Source organism: Hippocampus bargibanti, linkage group LG22 (genome assembly GCF_051943395.1).
Source record: "Hippocampus bargibanti isolate YZ-2025 linkage group LG22, ASM5194339v1, whole genome shotgun sequence".
Classification (NCBI taxonomy): domain Eukaryota; kingdom Metazoa; phylum Chordata; class Actinopteri; order Syngnathiformes; family Syngnathidae; genus Hippocampus; species Hippocampus bargibanti.
Window position 1 is genome coordinate 681,927 of NC_142755.1, and position 23,203 is coordinate 705,129.

General features: G+C 44.3%; 4 protein-coding genes across 7 annotated transcripts in view; 2 read left to right on the plus strand and 2 right to left on the minus strand.

Moving 5' to 3' along the window:
• The window catches only part of ptprz1b (protein tyrosine phosphatase receptor type Z1b), a 29,057-nt gene extending 26,598 nt beyond the window's left edge, over nucleotides 1-2,459 (minus strand). For both annotated transcript variants that reach the window (XM_088989051.1, XM_088989050.1), the window contains exons 1-2: nucleotides 2,323-2,459; nucleotides 1,080-1,181 (exon numbers count right to left, since the gene is read on the minus strand). The gene's annotated coding sequence lies outside the window, so the exon portion shown is untranslated. The remainder of the gene's footprint in view (nucleotides 1-1,079; nucleotides 1,182-2,322) is intronic.
• A 909-nt stretch (nucleotides 2,460-3,368) lies between these two features.
• On the plus strand, nucleotides 3,369-4,123 carry coa6 (cytochrome c oxidase assembly factor 6). The gene is made up of 3 exons (XM_088989143.1): nucleotides 3,369-3,496; nucleotides 3,679-3,828; nucleotides 3,910-4,123. The coding sequence occupies exons 2-3, from the start codon at nucleotides 3,685-3,687 to the stop codon at nucleotides 4,006-4,008; spliced, it is 243 nt and encodes an 80-aa protein (XP_088845269.1). The 5' UTR covers nucleotides 3,369-3,496; nucleotides 3,679-3,684; the 3' UTR covers nucleotides 4,009-4,123.
• Nucleotides 4,124-4,274: 151 nt separating this feature from the next.
• Nucleotides 4,275-13,816, minus strand: slc13a4 (solute carrier family 13 member 4). The gene is made up of 16 exons (XM_088989082.1): nucleotides 13,463-13,816; nucleotides 11,392-11,520; nucleotides 9,865-10,001; nucleotides 9,468-9,613; nucleotides 9,309-9,363; nucleotides 9,044-9,083; nucleotides 8,883-8,969; nucleotides 8,636-8,820; nucleotides 8,434-8,553; nucleotides 7,630-7,731; nucleotides 7,443-7,544; nucleotides 7,244-7,353; nucleotides 6,713-6,822; nucleotides 6,385-6,546; nucleotides 5,794-5,931; nucleotides 4,275-5,132 (listed from the first exon to the last, which is right to left on the minus strand). Exons 1-16 carry the CDS (start codon nucleotides 13,583-13,585, stop codon nucleotides 4,995-4,997), a joined length of 1,884 nt encoding a protein of 627 aa, XP_088845208.1. The 5' UTR covers nucleotides 13,586-13,816; the 3' UTR covers nucleotides 4,275-4,994.
• LOC148881482 (uncharacterized) lies at nucleotides 13,694-22,200 on the plus strand. 3 transcript variants are annotated; one of them, XM_088989110.1, is made up of 6 exons: nucleotides 13,694-13,824; nucleotides 16,195-16,759; nucleotides 20,415-20,606; nucleotides 20,679-20,831; nucleotides 21,458-21,647; nucleotides 21,887-22,200. In XM_088989110.1, exons 2-6 carry the CDS (start codon nucleotides 16,504-16,506, stop codon nucleotides 22,197-22,199), a joined length of 1,104 nt encoding a protein of 367 aa, XP_088845236.1. In that variant the 5' UTR covers nucleotides 13,694-13,824; nucleotides 16,195-16,503; the 3' UTR covers nucleotide 22,200. The 3 variants fall into 3 exon arrangements, with proteins under 3 accessions (XP_088845236.1, XP_088845235.1, XP_088845237.1); XM_088989109.1 differs by having other exon boundaries at nucleotides 13,709-13,824; nucleotides 15,950-16,759; XM_088989111.1 differs by lacking the exon at nucleotides 13,694-13,824 and having other exon boundaries at nucleotides 15,678-16,759; nucleotides 20,679-20,832; nucleotides 21,462-21,647.
• Nucleotides 22,201-23,203: the final 1,003 nt, after the last annotated feature.

Genomic DNA, 23,203 nt, shown 5'->3' on the forward strand with positions numbered 1-23,203 from the left:
AATTTGTGACTCGCCGATACCTTGCCTTACGAACTTCATTGGTTCCCAGAAAGGCAAAAAGTGTGTATCCTAAACATTTATTTCCTATAGGAAACCATTAAAAATGAGAATAATTTGTTCCCAGGTCCCCATAAAACATCATTTTCTACTAAATAAGCATTAAAAAGACACAAAAAAACACACCGAACGGTCTTCATGTCATTGGTATGTCCATGTGTGCGTTGTGTGTGTGTGTACTTGCCATTGAGCCTGTGTGAGTTGACAGTGATATTGACTTCCTGCGGTGGCAACTGGCGGTCAACTGTCATGACCGCAGCATGCTTCACAGTTAGCAGGTCAATGGTTAGCCCTTATTGCATGTTTGTGTGTGTGCGTGCGTGCGTGATGCCGTCAGTGGTTAGCGTGACGCCATGCGTGGTTGCTGCGCCTTCAACAATGACCGCTATGTGCAAGCGACACCGTCTGGAATCTAATCCAGTGGAATAAAATTTGGCAGGTGTGTTTTTTTGTGGAGGCCTGTCAGATTAGGAGGGCGGGAAAGGGCTCGGGGGGGTAAAGCGTAATCATTTTTATTGATAGTCTCTCCGTTCGGATTAATTAAAAAGGATGGGTTGCCGGGAAGCCGTTCCTATAGGGACACTCGCGCTGCATTTAAGAATCAATTTGTTCCTCCTGTGAGGGATTTGTGATACGACCTTCTATTTTCCAAAGCCAAGAGACAAATAAAATAATCATCATATATCATTTGATAATTGCGTCAGGCTACAGCAAAAAAAGTGTCTGCCTCCATCTTTGTGTGCATATACGTGTCTGTCTGTGTGCGCGTTTAACTGCAAGTTGACATTTACTTTTGCGGATCATTAAAAGGTTTCGCCGTCATGCTTCAAAACACGCGTCTCATCCCTCACGCTTTTATTCCATTTCCCGCAAAAAGGTTTACGTCGGGGTCGGCGCGATTCCCCTGCCAACATCTCAACGCCTGACGGAAAGCATTTTGGGGTTCGCTTACTCTCTTCTTTCAATTTGCTTCCGGCGAAATGCTCATCAATCAATGACACCAAAAAAAAAGTGTTGCTCACCCTTCATTGCCGTCCGACGTGATCTATTGACGAACAGTGATTTGGTGTCACTTTCAATCAACGACGTCTCGCTTCACCTGCGGCGTGACGATGACTTTGATCCTTTGAAAGCAAAAACAGCTGCTATCAAAAGCAAGCAGACATGGCAAAGATGCGCGTACCTACAAAATATTGACACGTCGCTTTGAAAAATGGAATGGCATCAACTACGACCTTGAATAAAAGCTAGCGAAAGGCCTCGTTCGATTTCCCGGATTTGAAGGCTGTTTTTTTGAGGACGTGGCGAGGAGAGATGCGCGATGAAAAAACAAAATGGCCATTTTTCATGGTCAAGGGTTAGTACGAATGAGGTGCACTTATCTGAACATAAAAGCCTAGCCAGACGTGCGCAATTACTCATTTCATCCCTGACGCGCTTCGTCCTCCTGGAACAGATCATCTCTCGTGGAAGGTGGAGATATTTCGCACCGGCATTTTATGTACTATTTCTTTTGCAGCCTTGACACGAATTCTCCATTTTGGTCAAATGATTTGTCCAAGTTTGCCGTGATTCTCTCCGTGGTTACGTAACAGCAGGATGTAGGCGGTCTGGGGCTTGTTGTATTAAAGTAGGTCACCAGATTAAAGAGAATCAAATGGCTTTGGCGGGCCTCTTCCGTTTGCCTCAATTTGCCTGAGCGTCAAGCTTTTCCTCCATAAGCAGTGCGCGTCGCCGCAGTTTGCAGGATATATTGATTTGTTTGACCCTTTTTCGTGCACGCCAGAACCTGATAACATGATAAGCTGTCCACTGTAGTGAGCGCTATCCCTGAAAGGGTTCATGTTGTCATGGAGATTTACGATGCAGATTTTTTTTAATCTCCCCTTGTCTATAAAACACAAGCAATGAAGTAAACTGCATTCACGAAAATATCAGATGTACTATATACTACACCACATGGCTGTTTTAATAGTATAGGCTTACGCTAAAATAAAATGTATTACTATTATTATTATTATGATTAAAAAAATGATGTTGTGGCAGGCACTAGGACCATGCATCTCACCCAGCAGGTGTACAGCAAGGGGCGTGTTTATGTTAAGAATATTTGACTGCATTTTTCCATGTTTGAGTGAGATCCACTTGTTAGCAGTTGGAATAAACACATGCCTACAATCAGTGGTGTGTGTGTGTGTGTGCTCCTTCCTCAACTGCGACACTATCACGTCGGCGTCACCAGTGTAGATGCCGCCAAACACTTACTTCCCAAAAGGAAAACGCATCTTCTGCAGAGGTTTTGCTGTTTTTTTTCATTCCCCTCTTGGTCCACAAGAGCACATAAACCAAGATAGATTGCAGACGGGCGCCATGGCAACCTCTGGGGCTTTTCTTCATCATAGTGGCCTGGGATTGAAAAAGCAAAGAAGGGGGTTTAAAAAAAAAGACTGAGGGGACAGGTCATCAAAATGGTGCATTCATTATGCCTCAACTCGTTGCAAAGCTCTCGCTTTATTTACACTATTGTGTTTAAAAATCGTCGGGTGACAAAAATATCCTACATGGAAAGCATGTCGACAAATTATTTACCCAAGTTGGGCACAGTGGATAGAAATATATACACACACATGTCAGACGTTTGGGTAATATTATGTACAGTATTTTTAACATTTGAAACCAACCTTTAACTGTAGTGTAACCCAGTTGGAAAAAAAACGAGAAGGGAAGTCAAGAAAGAAAGAGATACTGTAATGTGTTTAAAGTAGATGCTGGCGTTATTTAAATGTCTCTCGTCCACAATAAAGTTGTGATATTTCTTCCCCTGACATATTTTTCTGGGTGGAACTTATTTTAACATGATGAGGTATAATCGATTTCACCTGTCGCACATGTTCCCCGTCACGTTTATCACGGTTGTCAACGAGAAGCGCAATGTAAAATAAAATATTCAACGTCTACTATTGTTTTAATCACTTTATCGTTTACTAACTTCAGATATGAGTAAATTCAAATGACATTTTATTCGACGTGAGTTTGAAAAATACTACATGTCTTTGGCATGGCAATGCGGGAGTCATGCTGGCAAATAGCGTCATCTGCTGTTAACTTTCATCTGCTGTTAACTTTGAAAAACGGCGTTTTTTTTCGACTAACGTAAACGAAAAGTCACTAAAGTATAAGTCTGAGAACATTTAAACCTAAATGTTACCACAAAAAAACATTGTTAAAGGCTGTATTTCATCATTTTAATGTCACCGTCCAACACCTGAACTTACCTTGCTTCCAAACAAAACGCATGACGTCATCAACACGCGACCCAGTACTGTCCTTCGCTTTTACTCATGCTGTAACCTCGGACGCATTGTAAATTCACGTAGTTTGCGGTTAAATGGGAAAACAGTAGTTTTAGGTCGCAATATATCCTCTGAAATTTGATCGAGTGAGTATACAATAGCGAACAAACAAATATGCATCTCTCCCCACCACTCTGTGCTGAATATCGTGTTTTTGCTCATTAAAACAAATACGTAGTTCCGCGTCGGTGTATCGTGTGGCGCAGTGAACGTGTTGTAAACACTTGAAAATACAAATAAAAATGACGACGAGTTCACCTTTTGTCAGGTTCCGATGGCTGCTCCAAATGCAGTCGAACGAAAAGCCTGCTGGGATGCCAGGGACTTACTCTGGAAATGTCTGGATGACAACAATGACAAGACTGCATCCTGCCAGATCTTCCAAAGAGAATTTGAATCCAAGTGTCCTGCCCAGTGGGTAAAGTACCCCCCTTGATTTTGTCTTCATCACACGCAATATTATTGCGAGTGTATTTCTGATTCCTGCCTTTCCTTGTAGGTCAAGTATTTCAGTAAAAGGAGAGACTTCTTGAAATACAAAGAGAAGATGCAAACAGAGGGTTTTACACCATCTGAAGGCCCCCGGCAACCCTCCTGACCGCAAAATCGGCGACAAGACTTTTTTTTGGGCTCAGTCAGGCCTGAGGACTTGGATTCGTTTCTCAGTGTGCTTTATTTTGAAATATAGTGATGTGAATAAAGCTTAAAAGGTTGTTATTTTGTGTCCCTGGTGACCAGGCATAGTTAATACAAAAAAGAAATACAACGCATCATTGTTTAATGCGTTTTATTCTTCTACAGCTATTTGGTCTTGCTAACATGTCTGTAAATCCACAAATGCAGCACTTTATGATTGACCGGTTTGCAGTTTAAAAATAAAAACTAGGCTTGAAATGCGACTTCACTGAGATGCACTCGGCGTGACAACTTGAATAAATTACAAATAAAAGAATAGATGCATCGTCTTGGTGATTCTTCCGATGATATCATGACGTTCGAGCTGGATGATAACAAGCCACATTGTGCAAAGATATAAAACAATGTTGACATTTAATACTTTCTTCTAGCATCGGATTTAATTGAACATTGATTATCGAGAATGCAAATATGCGCGCTCACCCTTGGAACCATAATATTGCGTCCCAAAAAATAAAACTTAACATCTGATGGAGCAACATTCATCCTTTAGCAGCCTGTTATTAAACGGTAAACTTTTTTGTTTTTTTTTATAAAATGGATGCGCTTTATTTAATGTTACTGTGGTGACACTAAAATCCTCGCCATGTTTTTCCTCTTGCGTTGCATATTTGAGGACATTTTATGATCTTCTCATGTCAACGAATCAGAATCCTTTGTTCTGTCATCGCAACAATTACATCCATAAAGGTACAAAACATTCTTTGACTGCACTGTTGACAAATTTAAAAGCACTACTAAAAATGCTTTAAAAGGATATAACATCGGTTTTTTTTTGTCTTCCAGCTTTCATTGTGAATGACGGCTCGCCCCGTTGAGCAGCTTCTTTTCTCCACCGCCGTTCCTAGAAGCTCCGTCAAGATTTCCCTCTTCAGTAGAAAGACTTTGCTATAAGCTGCCTGTCACGTTTGCGGCCAAAGCCCAAGCTGGGAATTCAGTCAAATGAAAGAGGGGGACTCCCCATGTAGTGATGGCCAACATCACCACGGCGACGCCGATCAGGTTCACCCCGAAACCCGCTTTCACCTGGCGGAGGAAAATGATGTGATGGAGATTTACTATGCAGTGATTTTTTTTCTCTCCTTGTCTATAAAACACAAGCAATAAAGTAAAATACATTCATGAAAATAAACAATATCAGATGTACTGTATACCACACCACATAGCTGTTTTAATAGTAGGCTAAAGTGACGTTGTGGCAGGCACTAGGACCACGCATCTCACCCGGCAGGTGTACAGCAGGGGGCGTGTTTATGTGAAGAATATTTGACGGCATTTTTCCCATGTTTGAGTGAGATCCACTTGTTAGGAGTCGGAATAAACACGTGTCTACAATCAGTGGCGTGTGTGCGCTCCTTCCTCGACTGCGACACTATCACGTCGGGGAAGGAACTCACCACGTAGAATTACATCACCCCCAAAATAATATTCATGCAGAAAAGCTCAATATTCAATCTTAAATAATACAAAAAAACGTCCCAAGTAGGAAATACAACGTCCTCGTGTACATACCGCCCTCTAGCGGGAGAAGATGTCATATCATTTCTAGAGCAAAAGCCAAGCGCGAAGAAAGAAATGCAACTTTTGATCCCTGCGATTACATCAAAACACCGGGAAGCTTTTTGAGGCTGCAGGTGCGAGAGCGCATGTGATTTGGGGAATGTGCACGTGTGTGCGCACGTGGTACCATGTCGCTGATCTGCAGGTGGCCGTAGCTGAAGACGATGGCGTTGGGAGGGTTCCCCACTGGAAGCATGACCCCGAATGACACGCACATAGTGGAGGGGATTAAAGTGTGCAGGGGGTTGATGCGCAAGGTCTCGGACTGCAAAGGACAACAAGATAATCATAAATAATAAATTTTAAAAAAAACTGCACTTTTAACTCATTCACTGCCAGACGATGTGTAAAATTTCGGGAATGGCGCTCAATGTCCTATTTTCTACAGCCTGCTACGGGTGCCAGGCATAGAATTACATTTTTAGAAAATAGGGTCGTAGTCGTAAGTACGGGTGGTCGGAAGTCGGATGTTACCTGTAGCATCATGACCTGTATGCTAATTTTCTAGCAAACTCGCTGGCTGTCGAGCTGGCTACCTAGATAGCTATCTATTTTCTGTCTATTAGCTATCTATCTGGATGGCTATCTATTAGCTAACTAGCTATCTATTAGCTATTATAGCTATATTATGATTTTCGATTGCCGAATAAATTGGTGAATGGCAGTGAACGAGTGAAATATTGGGAGTATTGCCAAAATAATAACAGTCGTAACGCACCAGCGCGGAGAGGATAGGCAGGAAGACTGTGAGCGTGGCCGGGTTGGAGGCGAACTCGGTGACCGCCGACACCAGCAGGCAGGCCAGCAGGGTGACGGCCCAGGGCGGGAGTCCGCTCATGGGCTCCAGCTGGCGACCGATCCACACAGACAAGCCGGACACCTGCCAGACACAATTTGCCGCTTTGGTTTTGCAATTCCAACCCAAAAGTATCGCAAATACATAGAAAGCTAGCTCACTAGCTAATAGCTAGCTAGATAGCAAAAAGAGATGTAGCTAGCTAGATAGCAAATAGAGAGCTTATGTCTCTAAAATGATATTATTGTACCTTGCAGCCGGCAGCTAGCGCGTAGCCTCCGCCCACCAGGATGACGATCTCCCACGGCATGAGCCTCTGGAAGTCCTTCCAGGTGATCATGGGGGACAGCGGGTCCGACGCTGTCCAGACAACAACAAAGAAGGACTTATTTCTTTATAAGCGCCTTTCAAAACTCTCAAGGTCACTTTACAGTCACAGGATAAGTTTTTCTGTGGGTGAGCAGCGGCAGCAACACTCGCCAGCGTTCACTCAAGCCGAAGGTAACTCAAAAACATACAAAGCTAGATAGCTAATAGAATGCTAGATAGCTAGTAGATAGCTAGCTAACTAGATAGCTAATATGTTTCCTCACTCAAATAGCTAGCTAGCTATATTGCTAATAGCTAGCTCGATAGCTAATATGTTTTCTGGCTTGTCCATTATGTTCTCGATGCGTCTGATCCCAATGATGTCAAGTAGTGCTTTGGTGGCACCCGGATGCCGGAAACTATTTGTTGATGTGAGTTGAGGAGCTTCATTTTTGACAAAAGCGACTGTTACCTGCATGCCTGTAGCTCAAACGGGACGAAGAGAAAGGTCGCCTGGCGGGGATGAGGAAGAGCAGGAAGCCCAGGAGGACCGACACCGTGGCGTCCGTTCGGTAGCCTTTCCTAAAAAAAACAAAAAAACGAACGACGGACGTTATCGTTTCATTCCGTTCGCTACGATTGACCCAAAAGGTCAACGGGGGTCAACTTGCTTCTCAAAAAGCGAGGTCCAGCCTGGCACAAAACCAGGTTCTCGCGTGAACCACAGCAGAGTCATCAGGATGAAGAAAACACCCGTGACGACCTCCGGGTAGCTAAACAAAAATAAAGTGAAATAAAATGAAGTGTTATTGATCGGGAGTTTCAACGTGTCATGTAACCGACGGAAATTATGATCACCTGATCGGCCCCAATTTTTCATATTCCTCATGGATTCTCTTCTCGGACATCATCTCCCTCTTGGATTTGCGTTTCTTACTTAGTGAGCATGTTTCCCGGAAGCTAAAAAAAAAAATACAATAAAAGGCTGATGACATCATCAAAGCCCGCCCCCGTTCGCCATCGGGCGCACCGCATGCACGCACTTGTCCAAAAATTACAACCCGATGACATCAAAGTGGGGATGGAGTAGTTATCTGTCATGATGCTACGCTAATATAGCATCAGCATTCCCTGTCACGCATTCTGATCAATTATTGCATTTAGAAAGCCATGAAAAAATGATTTTGATTTTGAATGAGTGGACGGACTCCATTTACGTTTTCTCTGATCTTTAACTTTATTTACACGTCGCCAGGTTTATACAGTGAGAGAATAATTCGTTCCCAGGTCCCCCATAAAACATAATTTTCTACTAAATAAGCCTCAAAACTCCACAAAATCGACCTTATTTTATGTATAAAAAATGTGCTATTGTATTGTGATTAAAGAAATAAACCGTACTGTATCATAATTAATAAACTAAACTACAAAAATTAAATAATGTATTTTTTTTTTTTAAATTTATGTTACTTCCGGGTTGAGTGAACGCTGGCGCGTGTGGCTGCCGCTGCTCACCCGCAGAAAAAAAATATCCTGTGAGGGTAAAGTGTCCTTGAGAGTTTTGAAAGGCGCTTATGAATGAAATGTATTATTATTATTATTATCATTGTCATTATTTTCATATATATATATTATGCTTATGATGATGATGATGATTATTACTTGCAGCCCAGGAAGAGGAAGTGAAGCCACAACCAGGTGAGGACCAGCATGATGAGGGCGATGGGGAAGCTGAAGATGAACCAGGTACCAAAATTGATCACCTTGGCATCGGGATAGCGCCTATAAATTGAAAAGAAATATATATATTGATGATATTATTATGATTATTATTGATTGACTTGATGTGATGTCCAGCTCGTACGTGTTAAACTGCTCAGCGAATATGAGGTTGGTGGAGGTGCCGGTGATGGTGATGAGGCCGCCGATGGTGGCGGCGTAGGTGATGCTGAGCGTCAGACATTTGCAGATCATGTGATCGCGCTTGGTGGGATACTGCGAGTCTCGCCGGGCCTTCACGCGCTTCACGTTGGGGATTTCCACGGCCACCTGAAAGATCCCAAAATGGAAGTGGGGTTTTTTGCATCTCCAGCCAGTGACAATTTTGGTACCTGCGGCAGGTGTCCGTTTGTACGCGTGATGCAATCTTGGTTGCTGTTTGGATTGGCGTCCATCCCGTTGCTTTCGCCCGTCTCAACCTGAACGATCCCCCCCCCCCCAAAAAAAAAGTCACTTTTGATTGATTGATTGATTGATTTGGGTGGAATCTTACCTCACTAAATGTGGACACTTCCTGCTTGTCGCCATTTTTGCTGGGGAACAAGAAGAACATTTTATGGTGCATGAGAATCAATGAAAATTGAACATGATTAAATAGATAAATAAATAAATATGCTATTAAATAAAAATAAGAATAGAATAAATAGATGATTACATAAATATATAAATACATATGCAAATAAATAAACAATACTAATAAAATAAATACATTAATGATTTAATAAAATCAATCAATCAATCAATCAATAAAAAGCTACCTGTTATTGCGGTCGAGCAACGCCAGTTGTTTTTTGTCCAGTTCTTCCTCCTCGTCTGAAACGGTTGCAAAGCGAGAGCAAAAGTGACATGGTTGCAGCCGTCCATTTCCACCTTTTGACATCACAAGACGAACGGCGAATACGACGGCGCCGTTTTACCGGCGGGTTCCAGGCTGTCGGCCACGCCGGTGCATATGAGCTGCTGCAGGACCGCCTCGGCGATGGGCATCACCATGGCCGTGGTGGACGTGTTGCTCAGCCACATGGACAGGAAGACCGTGCAGCACATGAAGCCCAGGACCAACCTGGCCAAGCAAAAACTCAAATGTCATCCTTCCTTTCAAATAGCCTCTTTAGAGCGCCTCGTTGTCGGCACAGAGTGTGCCTTATATCACACAGAGAAAGACAAGAGAGCAAGAAAAAGGCCACTTTTTTTTTTTTTTTTTTTGTGCCAATTCCTCAGCCAGCGTGTGACTTCACGACGGGATGGCTGCTTTAGAGCGCCTCGTTGTCACGCCGTCGCGCCAAGCCAATGGTCGCACGCTGGAATGCTCACATGCCAGGCTTGGCCCCGGCGACCATCACCATGCGTAAGGCGATGCGCTTGTGCAGGTTCCACTTTTCGATGGACGCCGCCAGGCAGATGACTCCCATCAGCAGCAAGGTGGTGTCTTTCGAGTACTCCGCCGCCACCTGAAAACACACGTCAGCAAAAAGTCTCACGGGAAGTGATGCCACCAATGTGGGCGTCGACCTCTTGAACCCATTTTCGCCCTTCCTTCTTTGGATTGACTTTTTTTGGAGGGGAATGTTGACATTGTATCTAGCTAGCTATCATTTAGCTATCTAGCTGGCCGAACGCTGGTGCGTGTGGCTGCCGCTACTCACCCACAGAAAAAAATATCCTGTGACTGTAAAGTGACCCTGAGAGTTTTGAAAGGCGCTTTTAAATGAAATGTATTATTATTATTATGTTGTGTCACATTATTTGTTATTTAGTTTTTTTGTTGTTGTTTTGACTTCAAGATGGCGCCTTCGAGAGTGACTGCCTTTCCAGCAGCGCCTGTATTTTGTTTTTCTACTTCCTCCTTTCCTTTCCTCTTCCTTCCATCACTTTACCGCTGTGAAATGTCAATTGCTCCACTGCGAGACTCATAAAGGCTAATCCAATGCAAGTATACATCGTATGCCAGTGTCGTATACACACGTACAAATATTTAGATTAAATTACAAGCATTTTTTTGTTGCTAAATGCTACCTAAAGACGAGCTAACATTCCCGCCCCATGACATCATGACTTATTTACTCTGGAAAGCCACTCGCAGGTGTTTTGCTTGCAAACTTCCCAGCGTCTATCGGGCAGAGTACACACTGCACACCGAAAAAGACAGGAAACGTTGCATAAAAGCTCCCCAGCTTGCATATTCGTGGACCGCTATTCACAAGAGGCTTATTTGCGCCGTTAAGAGGCAGCTTTGCAATTTGGTCACATGGCACGCTTTTTATGTAATGCTTGCGAAAAAGAAAGGTAACGAAAAATGAAAGACTGATGAGTTATTTGTCAGGTTGCGAGTCAACCAGAAGCTGTCGTTCAAGTTCTAAAATGGCACGTGGAGGACCATCACGAAGGTCAATAAAACGACTCTATCAGACAGTAAAGTTATTTTTTTTCATTACAATACAATACCACATACATAAAATAAGGTCTATTTTGTGTAGCTTTAAGGCTTATTTGGTAGAAAAGTATGTTTTATGGGGGACCTGCAAATGGATTATTCTCATTTTTAATGGTTTCCTATGGGAAATGAATGTTTGGAAGACACACTTTTCGCCTTACACACACTTTCTGGGAACCAATGAAGTTGGTAAGCTGAGGTATCGCCGTACATGCAAGTCAACAGCCAATTGCAATTTTGGGACATGAAAGTCACCGTTTTTGCATACGCTTGTGCGGTTGACGAAAGATGCCACCAAAGATTAAAAGTAAGCGGTGTCAAGGAGGTAAAGCATGTCAAAGTGCTACAGTGCGCACCAAATGGAAGACTGAATGATTTGGATGTTGAAATAAGACTAAAAACCTCACCTCACTTGACTTGAGTACCCCAAAAAGTGGGTAGAGGAAGGCGGGCACCAGGGCGGCAGCACCCAAGGGAACAGCCTCCGACACCCAGTAAACGGCCGTCACGATCAACACATAGGCGCAGCACGCTTCCTGCAAAAAGACAAATACATCACTGACAAGGTAGTGGCCCTAGCATAAATCCCCGGGGTACTCCACTGTGTGGAAATGCATTGATTTGACCTGATCAAGATCAAAATGAGCGATCGGTTACATACACCAGAGGCGTAAAAGTCATCTCGGTTTGTCAAATGATATCATGGAAAGGTCAAGGGGGCCTAAGATCATTCCCTGAGGTACTCCAACAATTGATTTCAAGCTATCAACGATGTGCTCTCAAAGTCCAAGGGATTTCATTGCCGCTAGGTGACCTCCATTTTGTCATCGTCACAAAAACACGTGACGTCCATTTTGATTGTTTTGTATTTATCGGAACCGTTTCAAGCGGCTTTCCACTGATCACGGCGTGAAAAGCAAACTTGCCAAAGATGGCAAGTAGCCGCAGAGGTGACGGGGAGGATAGCTGGGCAGATAAAAAACAGGCAACAGCAAGATAAAACAAAAACGCTCTGATTCAGCACTCACTGATTATTGATTATTGGCTGGTTTTATCAGAGAGAGGCTGAGAGATCGTCAGGCAGGCGCCGATGTCTTTGTTGAGACGGCCGCTGATGGAATTAGCGGACTTTACACTGATTGCATCCCGTATGACCTCATCGACTTGGGACTTTGTCCCATGAGGAAGTAAAAATCATATTTGTATGATTATTAATATCATGGGAAAAGCTCACATGGGCCGAGACGTCATCAGACGGTGAAAAGATAGTTTTGAACCAATCAATGACAGGCTCATTTTTTTTCCCCGCTCAATGAAATCTATCTGAAAATGATCAAACTGTACCAGGTATGATTCATCTGAATGACAAATCCATCTAGCATTTGAAGAAAGGAGCGTTGCGGAACGGCCGCAGCTTGGAATTGAAGCGGATTTACGAGGGACAGGTGATGTCAGTCGATCTATTGTAGGAAACGAACAGCTTCGTGTTTGCTTTTAACATTTAGCTTGTAGCAAAGGTGCACATTCCACCATGACGTCCCTGAACCACTGGTTAAAAGGACGCTTGGATCCTCGACTCTTTCATCTAGAACTGCTTCATGCATCAAAGACGGTGCAGAAAGTGCTTAAAATTGAATGCCTGTGCGTCTTTTGTGTTGTCACGTTATTTGTTATTTACTTACAGGTAACATCAGACTTACGACCAGCTCGATTTACGACCACCCGCACTTACGACCACGGCCTCCAGACCCTATTTTACAAATTTTAATTGAGATTGAATGACTGTCTGTCATATGAGGATTATTATTTGTGTGTTTGTTTTCAAGATGGCGCCACGTGAATGGCTGCCTTTACAGCAGCTTCTGAATTTTGTTTTTGCTGCTGTGAAATGTAAAGTTGTCCACTGTGAGACAAATAAAGGCTAATCTCATATAAACTAGTTTTTTTTGTGTAGTACTTTGAGTACGAATAGGACATTTATGGCTGCATTGATGTCCATGTCAAGCACATGAGGCGACATCGCCGCCTGGATGTTGCCGAGCGATCAGAATGAGCAATCGCTGCAACAATAGGGCCTTTTGATTGATTCGCACAAGGCCAAATCCCATCAGTGGGCTGCAGATCTCCAAAGTGGCGCTTCAACGACTGACGGCAAACGGATTTCACTTTGGAGGTATGAATGGATGACTTGATTTTGCCGTGTTTTAACTATTTATTCTGTTCGGGGATGGCGGTGACGACTGCTCACGGTGTGAGCGCGCGACAGGTTCTTAAAAGGGTTCAATTGTTTTGTAAATGTTGGTGTCCTTATAACTAGCGATTTTTGTCAAGATTTTCGTTCAAGGGAGTAACACGCCCATTTGTACTTTGACTGAAATACACTGAGAGTACTTTTGAACGATTATTGTTGCGAAAATGGCTGTCTAACTTTTAACACAAGAAAACTTCAACTCCCCGTAACCCGTCGGTCGTACTCACGCTGGTGGGGTGGATGAGGGGTAGCGGCAAGAGGGACAGCGGGATGAAAATCACCACGATGAGATTCCTCGCCCTCCACAGCTTCCTGAACAGATCCATCCTGGCTGCGGCCTCCAGCCTCATGGGTGAGCAGGAGGTGTTGGGGGGTGCGTTCTTGACTCAACGCAACCGGCTGTGAACGTCGCCAAGTCGCCGAGCCGGGGTAGAGGCTCGTGGTGGGCGGCTCAGGTCACCGGGGGCGGCGCAACCGGGGTGGGGGCCCGCACCGCTTCCAAAGTTCGTCCGGCTGTGCGTTTTTACGCATGGGTGGATTGATCGTATGTTTGGAACGACGCTCCGCTTCTTCTTGTCTTCGGCGTCAGGTGAGACCGCGGAAGCTGATTTATGGGGCCTGTTTCGCTATGCTAATCAAGTCTCGCTCCGTAAGGGCCTCCGTTGCGTGTCAGCCAATCAGATTGGAGGGGTTTGCGTAAGGCCACGCGTGCAAGGGGTGTCGCTCGGAGAAGAGGGAACTCCAACCTAAACTCCGACATAGTCATACAGCTCAAACAATGCCATTAGTATGATCGACTATTACATCGTGTCATATGAAGTACATGTACATGAGAATATTATGGTCTGGTTATACAGTATTGTGTCATAAAAGGGCACAATTGTATACACGCGCACACACCAAAACTTTATCTCGTGGACACGTTAGCCAACACCGCCATCTAGTGGAGGATTCATCGTGAAAGCGCGCGTGCATGCAATACCTGACTGAATCACGCGGGGACCAAGTTCGGCTCCTTAAAGCATCAATGTCCTTGTTTAACTTTAAAAACATCGAGAAGAGCCACCAAAAAGTGAACGACAATGTCTTAAATATTAATAACATTCTGAATTGAATACTCCAATTAATTCCACTTATCAATTATTTAACATGATAAACATAAAATTCGTGTTTGTACAGTGTCAGCCGAACGAACTCCTCAAAATTGAAACAGGGAAAAAAATGGATGTACCTGCAAATGTTATAGGCGCCGCTGTTGATTTAAACTGCTGGCGAGCAACCGGAAAACAGTCTGAGATTTTAAAATTGAAAATGATATTACATATATATTCACACATGAAAAGGACCATGTAGATACGATATATGAGAGAGATTAAATATAATTTCAAAACACAGTACCCGACCCCATTTAAAATTGAGACGTCAAAAAAACATGTGGGTGCAATAATAATCCACAAGATGGCGTTGTACACACGTTTCAGTCACCACTGGCTTTAAACTGCTGGTAACCAGAAACCTTTATGATATCTTCTATATAGCAATTATATCTATTGTATCTAGATTATGTATATGTGTATTATATGTATAGATTTTTTTCGTTTTAATTTCAGGTTCTTTCATTTCGTCGTCCATGCTCTTCCTCCATCCTTTTTTTTTAAATGAGAGCCGTTTTGTGGGTGTTCTGATGTGTGTGAGCAAAGTACACCAAAAAGAAATCCAGTCGGGTCTGAATGCAAATAAATACACGCTTGCGTGTGTGCGTTTTGTGTTACATAATAGTGTTTGATGTGCTTGAAGAAGGCTGCGTAAGGGATTAGCCTCCTCATAACAAGTTGCTCAATTTGGGGAAGTCTGCAAACGCCTTTCAGACTTGCCCAAATTTGACTTTGAAGTAAATATGTGCGAGTGGTTGAATATCAACATCATTCGGGCAAGACTCAAGTTAGATTTTCAAAGCAGTCATGTGACATGAACCGAACGACGACGCAGCGCGGAGATAATGTGTTTGTTGCAAATGAGGCTTTTTAATCATGGATACACTTTATGTGCGCTGTCAAATGAGCGGCGATCAAATTAGCATGCTAGCATTGTTGTACCGTCAACTGTACGAAGCTGTGGCGGCGATGCTGACCTGCGGATTGGAGCAACACCGCTTAACCGTACTGAAATTAGATTAGCCTTTATAAGTCTCGCAATGGAGAAATTGACATTTCACAGCAGCTACGTGGTGAAAGGACGAGGAAAGGAAAGGAAGAAGTAGAAAAACAAAATACAGGAGCCGATGTCAAGGCAGCCAGTCTTGTGGCGCCATCTTAAAGTCAAAACGACAACAAAATACAGGTCACATCCGATTTCCGACCGAGTTCCCTTTGCGACCAAACGGTCGTAAGTCAAAATGGTTGTAAGTCGAAATCCATTCAAAATGTTGAATAGAGACTGTAGATGAAAGAGTAGAGGATCAAAGCGTCCTTTTCACCAGTGGCTCAGTGACATCATGGTGGAATGTGCACCTTTACTACAAGCTAAATAAATGTTCAAAGCAAACACGAAGCAGTTCACATCCATTGACCAAAAGAGATTGTCTCACATCTCCTGTCCCACGTCAATCCGCTTCAATTCCAAGCGGCGACCATTCCACCTCCGCATGGGTGCTCTGCGCTATTAAATGCTTTCCCTGTCTTTTTTTTTCTTCTCTTCCAACCTCTCGCTTTTAGCCTCTTCCTATTTTTGGTCCCACGCGCATCAATGATTCATGCACGGGTGGACGTTCTGTCTGTTTGGAGACGCATCGAACAAGAACGATCGCGTTTAGGGTGCACCTGAGCTTTTCTACCTGGTATCGGAATACATTAAACATTTACATTTTACATTTTAAAAGAAACACACTCAAAAGTGGACAGTGGGTGAAGTCACGTTTCGGCTATGCTAGCAACAACTGATTTGTTTTCTTCCCCCACAGTGCTTGGTCACAGCGATGCGAAGACGCAACCGCTGCATGAGCGAGCGCTCGCCGCGGCTCAGCCGGCGCTGAGCGGCTCTTACGCAAGAGCTCAGTCGGGCTCAGCTGGGGATCACAAAACTAGCGAGAGAGAGAGAGCGAGAGGAGGGGGGGGGAGTCGAGAACAGCACGGGACAAACAAAGCCCCGACTCGCCGGCTAGTTGGACGCTAGCGTGGCGTCATGAAGGGGATTTCCCAGCGAGGACCTCAAAGCAAAGCGATGAGGGGTCAACGAGCGTGACCTTCAAGCTGTCCACTTTTTTGTCTCCATGCTGCCCAAAGTGCGAGTCGGGCGCGTCTGGGCGCTGTCGACTTTTTTGATATGCGCTACGAGCGTCTGGAGTCGAGGCTCAGAGGTCAACGGCAACGTGACCCCGCCAACGACCTCGGTGGGATGGGACGACGGTACTACGGTGCCGATACAGCCGGACTTGCGGACGGAGGGCCGGGCCGCCGCCACCACGGCAGCGATGGAGGAGGTGCGGATCCAGTTGGAGACGCAAACGCCCACCAGCAACTACTCAGGTACGGTTGTCGCCGGGGAAACATTTTTTTTTTTTTTTACTGCTTCAAAGTTAAAAACAACTGAAATGTCATTCCAAAATGTCTTACACAAGTAGAAAGTGAACATTAAACATTTTTTCTTATCTTATTGCATTTATTTGAATGCTATCATTAAAAATTTAATAGTTAGCTAGCTTTCTATCTATTAACTTCCGGCGAGCGTGGTTGCCGCTGCTCTCCCACAGAAAAACTTATCCTGTGACTGTCAAGTGACCTGGAGAGTTTTGAAAGGCGCTTAGAAATGACATATTTTATTATGATTATTAATTATTATTATTATTATTATTGTAAAAAAATCTGTAATTCCTGCTCGTACCACTAGAGGGACACACCCGGCCAACAAATACAAAGACGATGATGCTATTTTTTTTTTACCGACTTTAAAGTTAAAAACAACTAAACTGTATTTCCAAAATGTCATACAAAAGTAAAAACTGTTTTTTTTCTTTTCATCATATTGCATTTTTGTGAATATTATCTTTTTTTTTATTCTGCTTGATTAGCTGCCCCCATTTCAAGCTCATATAACTCCAGAGCCATACAATTTAGGAATGATCTTTTTTCTGTTGAAAGAAGAAAGTCAAAGGTTTCTTATGCTGCATTGAATGTTGATGTAGTCCTAAAACTCAGTATTCCGTGAATATGTAGGTATTGTATTTTGTACATCTGCCCTCATTTCAAACTCAGATAACTCCAGACCCATATCATTTAGGAATTAATGTCTTTTTTTTTCTGATGAAACCAAAGAGTCTATGCTTTCTTATGCTCCCTTGTATGTTTTTGTCGTCCCAAAACTCAATATTCTGTGGTTCCTGGAACTCCAGTGACAATGACAAAAACCCTGGCACCAGAGTGGACACATTTAGGCACACGGTCTGCCAGTCAATCAGTGAACAAAATACGCCGTCAACGTCTTTGCAAAAATTGAACGCGTTGGACCTTTTGGTGCATTCAAAGACCTTCACCCCCCCCCAAGTGGAGCACAACTTCATCTCCATCGGACACATTTTGGCCTCCAACATGGTGATTTCTCCTCAGTTTTATGTCTTTATTTTTAATTTCTGCCCACTAGCACCAAGCTAACCTCCTTTCCTCTCCCTTTTGTTGCTGCCTCCTCGTTTCATCTCCTTCTCCCTCCCCACTTTATATTTGTCTCGCTGCCAGCCCCGTCTCACGTGGAGGCAAAATAGCCGTCAGCAGGAGACAAAATGCAAAGCTCACGTGCGCTCATATTACAAATGGCCGGCGTGCAATCTTCTTAAAGGTTTAGAGAATAAACACACTTGCTTGTTTCATAACGCCGGCGACGGACGCGCAAACAAGCGCTAAGCGCTTTAGCCTTTCACAAATGTGGTCAGCTGGGCTTGACCACAGCAAAGTCCAGTTGACTGTCCAAAATGGTAGAAATCCCCAAAGTGTGATCAAATCGACACTTTGTGTGTGTGCGCGCGCATAATTGTGCATATATTTTAATCCTATTTGGTTGATTTTTATTTAACTTTGCCGTTGGATTCGTCCCCCATCAGCAAAACAATTTCACGATTTCTTTTCAGACGGTAACTAAAGGCGATGCTTATTTTAAAATAAATAAATAAAGGATAAATAAATAAAACAAAATCCATCTAAATAAACTTGAAGGACGAGTAAGGGCGCTGATGGGATTTTAAAAATGCCCTGGTGAAATTGGTGACAATGACGTGTCTCAGAGCTATTTTCAAACAAATCCCATAACCTCCCACCCCTTTTTTTTTGGGGGGGGGGGGGGGTCCATTTGAAAGCATTTTTAACCGTTATTTGGAGCCATATGATGAAAACGGTCAATTCCAGTTGGCAGTGTGCAAAAAAGGGGCGGCGGCTTATTTTCACGTTAATGCCTCCAATTGACCTTGGCAACGTGTGTGCGACACTTAGCGTAAATCCATCTGTTTTAGGTTTTAGCAGGCGCTCGGGGGGTTCCTGAACTGCTCAAGCATGGCCTGTGACCTCGTTGACTGGCAGACGATGTGCAAAAAATGTGCCTACTCCAGTGCCAGGGTTTTTGTCATTGTTACTCAAATTCCGAGAGTCACAAAATATTGAGTTTGAGGACAACATCAACAGTCAATACAGCATAAGAAACCTTAGACTACCTTCTTTCATCAGTAAAAAAAAAAAGGGGGGGGGGGGGAGTGCGCCAATAGCACTTGGTCTCTCCGCACCATTGATAGAATCCAAACGTCGATGGGATGGATTTAGATAGGGCATCCCCCTTACGATAACGCCAAGCCGCTAATAAAATCATCAGGTCGCCAAAACGTTTTCAGTTGGCTCCCGTGTGATTATCCCCGAGCCAATCACCTTTTTGTCTATTTCCAGCGTCCGCAATCTTGTTAACGTCCACGCTAACACGCGGGAGTAACGCCATGCGTGGACACGCCCACAAGGAGGTTGTAGTAACAACATGATGGCGCACCCCCTGCGGCTGTTTCTCATTAGAAGTGAAAATGAACGAAGCCCATCGCGCGTTGGGGAGGTCGCTCACGCTAATTAGCGTTGGCTCACGATGCACAAAAGTGAGACAAGTTGCGTGCAAAGCGGAGCGCCTCCAGGGGAAAACGCAAAAAAAATAACAATGCTATCTTGTCACGGGTTGCTCACGGTTCAAGAAGAAATGAATATCCTGTACGCAAAGTTAGTTCTATTAACTCCGCTTCGAAAAGACAAATGAGTATTTTTTCGGATTACTCTCGATGCCGATTGCGAGTTAAAAATAAACACACCAAACCACTTTGACTTCCTGTTGGGTCAATCTGCTAGCTTAATGCTATCATTGCAGTAGGAAAGGGCCATGTTGGCTATCTGGCTATCTATTAGCTATCCATCAGCAAGCTGGCTAGCTATCACCGGTCTAGCTGCCTGGCTGTTGGCTATATGGCTATCGTTTAGCTAGCTGGCTCGCTATTAGCTGTCTAGCTGGCTGGCTGTAAGCTCTCTAGATGTTGGCTGACTATTTATTACCTATTTATTAGCTATCCATCTATTTGAGTTAGTTTGGGGTTGAGTGAACACTGGCGCATGTGGCTGCCGCTGCTCACCCACAGGAAAACACATCATGAGACTAAAGGTGACCTTTCATCAGAAAAAAAAACCCCTTAATTTCTAAGTTATATGGGTCTGGAGTTATCTGAGCTTGAAATGGGGGTGGCTATACAAAATACAATACAATACATATTGATTTTTAACAACCGCTGAAGCTATAGCAGAGCGCTAACATGGACAAAAGACAAATTATGCCCCCTCATGGCGAGGAAAAACATTCCACATCGTCTGGCAGTCAATGAGTTAAAAACAGATGTTTTTTCCCCAAAAGAGCTGCGACTCATCGCTAATCAATAAGATATTAAGCTACACCGCATTAGCGATGCACGCCAGGTCCGGGGGGAGTCTAACAATAGCGGCTGTATCACGAGACCTCGGAGCGCTATTTGTGTATTGCAGCAGAAAGAGGATTACAAACAGCGCCCATGTACAACATCGCCATGTCACCGCTAGCATCTCAGACGCCATCTTGACGCAAAAACACCAAAATGTCAAACTGTAAAAAGAAAGACATTTTTGCTCCGTTTGTCCTCCTCAGGCCTGTCCTGCATTGCCGTCCTGCCACCGCGCCGAGGTTCCTTCTACGTGGAAAGCGGCAGCGGGGTGTCGGTGGGCAGCGTGTTGACTTTCTGGTGCCGGGGGGGCTACCAGTTGGTGGGCACGGACAAAATCCACTGCGGCGTTCGCAATGGCAAAGCGCAGTGGAGCAATTACTTGCCCGGGTGTGAGGGTAAGCTTCATTTCTTACAACGCAAGGGTGCAAATACTTTTGGATTACGATTGCCCCATTCCTCTTTCCTAGCAATCCCCAGGCCAGAGGACCGCGGTTTGAGAGTGGCGGTGTTAGCGTCTGTGGTTAGCGGCGTGGTCATCCTCGCCATGTCCCTGTCCTTCCTTATCTGCTGTCTACAGGAACGATCCAGCAAGAAGAAAGCCAAAAAAGAAATGCGGGCCAGGTGAGTCAAAGCCGATAGGACGGGACCAACAATGGACCAACAATGTCCGCAAAAAAAACCAGAAGACAATCAATCTCGGGGGGTTGGCAGAAGACTTTGTTGAAAAAAGCTTGCTGAACGAAGAGATGTCGTTTGGAAGACATTGGATGGTCTGCATTTTACCAGATAGCACAGTTGCTAGCAGCGACGCTAAGCTTTCGTTCCATGTGCATGGAATGAATGTATTCAGGAGTAAAATGATTCGCCATAAAAACAAACCAACTCCACACAAGTAGTATGAGCTAGCATACTACCCTACCGAACATGCTAGCACCATTCACCACAAAAACAAAACGCCTTCACATGAGAGTCCCAAGTCGTATAAGGTAGCATACTAGCTTACCGACCGAACATGCTAGCACCATTCACCACAAATACAAACCGCCTTCACATGAGAGTCCCAAGTCATATCAGCTAGCATACGAGCCTACCAAACATGCTAGCAGAAACGGACTCCGTTTCCCCTAAAATGGCACCAATGTCGTATTTTTGTGGTTTTACAGAAGCACAACAACAGGGAGGGGCCAGATGGGTTTTCTCAGCAAATAACAGATTTGCGTAAACCCGGACTCCATTTTCTTTGTTGGCAGACGCCGGGGCAAGCGTTCCACCCGTCGCGGTGAGCGATGGATGGAGATAGACGAAGGCCAATGGGAGGCCTTCCCTCCCCCTAAGATCTTCCATCTGTCCCAGAGGATGAACCCTCGTCTGGCAGCGGACAGCCCCCTCTACCTAACCGGAGGCCTCGGGGGATACGACAACAGAGGATATCAGAGGTAGTCACGCCGAGGTCACAATCGACATCTTTCCACTCAATTTGGACAATTCGGAAAGAATTGATGGCATCCAATTCAAAATGTTCTGGAGTACTTTTAGGTACGGTTTTCAAAGGTCGCGGTTCGGTCTTTTGACCAAAGTTTTCTGGTTTTTGACGCCTCGGTTTGGAAGCGATTCTGTTCAAAGACCAAGGTTTGACTGGACTGTTGTTTCTTCCCTTGGAACATTTTCAAACCAGAAGTCAAGAGAGTCTGCTGAAAGCGGCCCCGCCTGGCGTCTACCGCTCCGACTCGCAGCTCTACCCGCACGTGGCGCTCCCGAGGGTCCTACCGCCCACCGCCCCGCCGGCTCCCTCGGCCCCGCACTACCTCCACCTCCCCACCACGTCCTCGTCGTCTTCCTCCACGCCGGCCCACACCGCCACCCGGTCCTTGGGCCAGTACCCCACGCCGACGTACCCGCCTAACCCCAACCCGGCAGTGCCGCCGCTCCACCAGCCGGTCCCGGCATCAATCTATCCCGACCCGAGGCCGCAGCAGCCTTGGCGATGAGTGCGTCCCGCCTCGTAAATGCCGACCGAACCAAATGGAGGGAAGGAAACGCTGCACAAGAACCACTGGACACCAAATTCATAAAAAGGAGCAATTTTGTAAATATGTATAAAGTGTCAAAATCCCCAAACTTGATTTGAGCCGCCTGTAACGGTACTGCTCGATCCTAAATGCACTAGAACTTGCACTGAATAGGAAGTGAGACCAGATTCTTATTTTTGTCCGATTCCCCTGGACTATAAACCCCCTGAAAAAAAATCTCTTGTTCTTTTAGACACTATCTGTGGAGCTTTTCATTTTTAGACACACACAAGTTGTCACAATTAAATTTGCACTTATTTTTTTTGTTGTCAAGAGCTGGAATGGTGCTCCACGTCATATTTTTAATTCCCGAGTAAATTTCCTATTGGATGTAATATTTTAAATATTCTGTAAAATGATTTGTGACTGTTTGGATGACATCTCTTGAAAAAAATGCTATCAGATCATTTTTTATTCTATAGATATAAAAAATACAATCATCTAAAATACACCGGGGGTGCTTGTTTGGCTCACACATTAAAAAAAAAAATCACAATAGAACTACACCTAGAAAAAAAAAAAAACTACTTCCAAATTGTTCCTCCGCGCCTTACAGCAGAAACATCCACAACGATGAGCACGAATAAACAAACAAACGGACAAGACGCCTACTTTTGCGATAGCTGGTGCAAAGCCATACGGCCTTGTTCAATTGACACAATCGCATTGTGTTTCTTAAGGTTGGAGGCCTCTCCAAAATGTTTGCATGAGCAGGATGAAAGAGGGTTAAAAAAATACAAATAAAAAGCTGTGCATGGAACCATGTTGCATATTCTCACAACAAGTTTTGAGCGAGGCCTACGCGTGACTTCACAAAAGGCTTTTGTGGTAGCGGGACATTCGACGACGCTATTTAAATAAGTGGAAAGTCACATTGAAGACAACAGATTTTCTGCCTTTTCAATCGGCGTCTGCACAATTTG

Bases quoted from the DNA above. Each gene is read 5' to 3' on its own strand.
- slc13a4 (XM_088989082.1), bottom strand. From the start codon at position 13,585: ATGAGGCTGGAGGCCGCAGCCAGGATGGATCTGTTCAGGAAGCTGTGG. The intron at 11,521-13,462 runs GTGAGTACGACC...GTCTTTTTGCAG, and splicing joins CCCTCATCCACCCCACCAGC to GAAGCGTGCTGCGCCTATGT. The intron at 9,084-9,308 runs GTAGCTTTTTAT...CTTGTTCCCCAG, and splicing joins TTGCTCGACCGCAATAACAG to CAAAAATGGCGACAAGCAGG.
- LOC148881482 (XM_088989110.1), top strand. From the start codon at position 16,504: ATGCTGCCCAAAGTGCGAGTCGGGCGCGTCTGGGCGCTGTCGACTTTT. The intron at 20,832-21,457 runs GGTGAGTCAAAG...TTTTCTTTGTTG, and splicing joins CAAAAAAGAAATGCGGGCCA to GCAGACGCCGGGGCAAGCGT. The intron at 21,648-21,886 runs GTAGTCACGCCG...TTTTCAAACCAG, and splicing joins GACAACAGAGGATATCAGAG to AAGTCAAGAGAGTCTGCTGA.
- coa6 (XM_088989143.1), top strand. From the start codon at position 3,685: ATGGCTGCTCCAAATGCAGTCGAACGAAAAGCCTGCTGGGATGCCAGG. The intron at 3,829-3,909 runs GTAAAGTACCCC...CTTTCCTTGTAG, and splicing joins CCAAGTGTCCTGCCCAGTGG to GTCAAGTATTTCAGTAAAAG.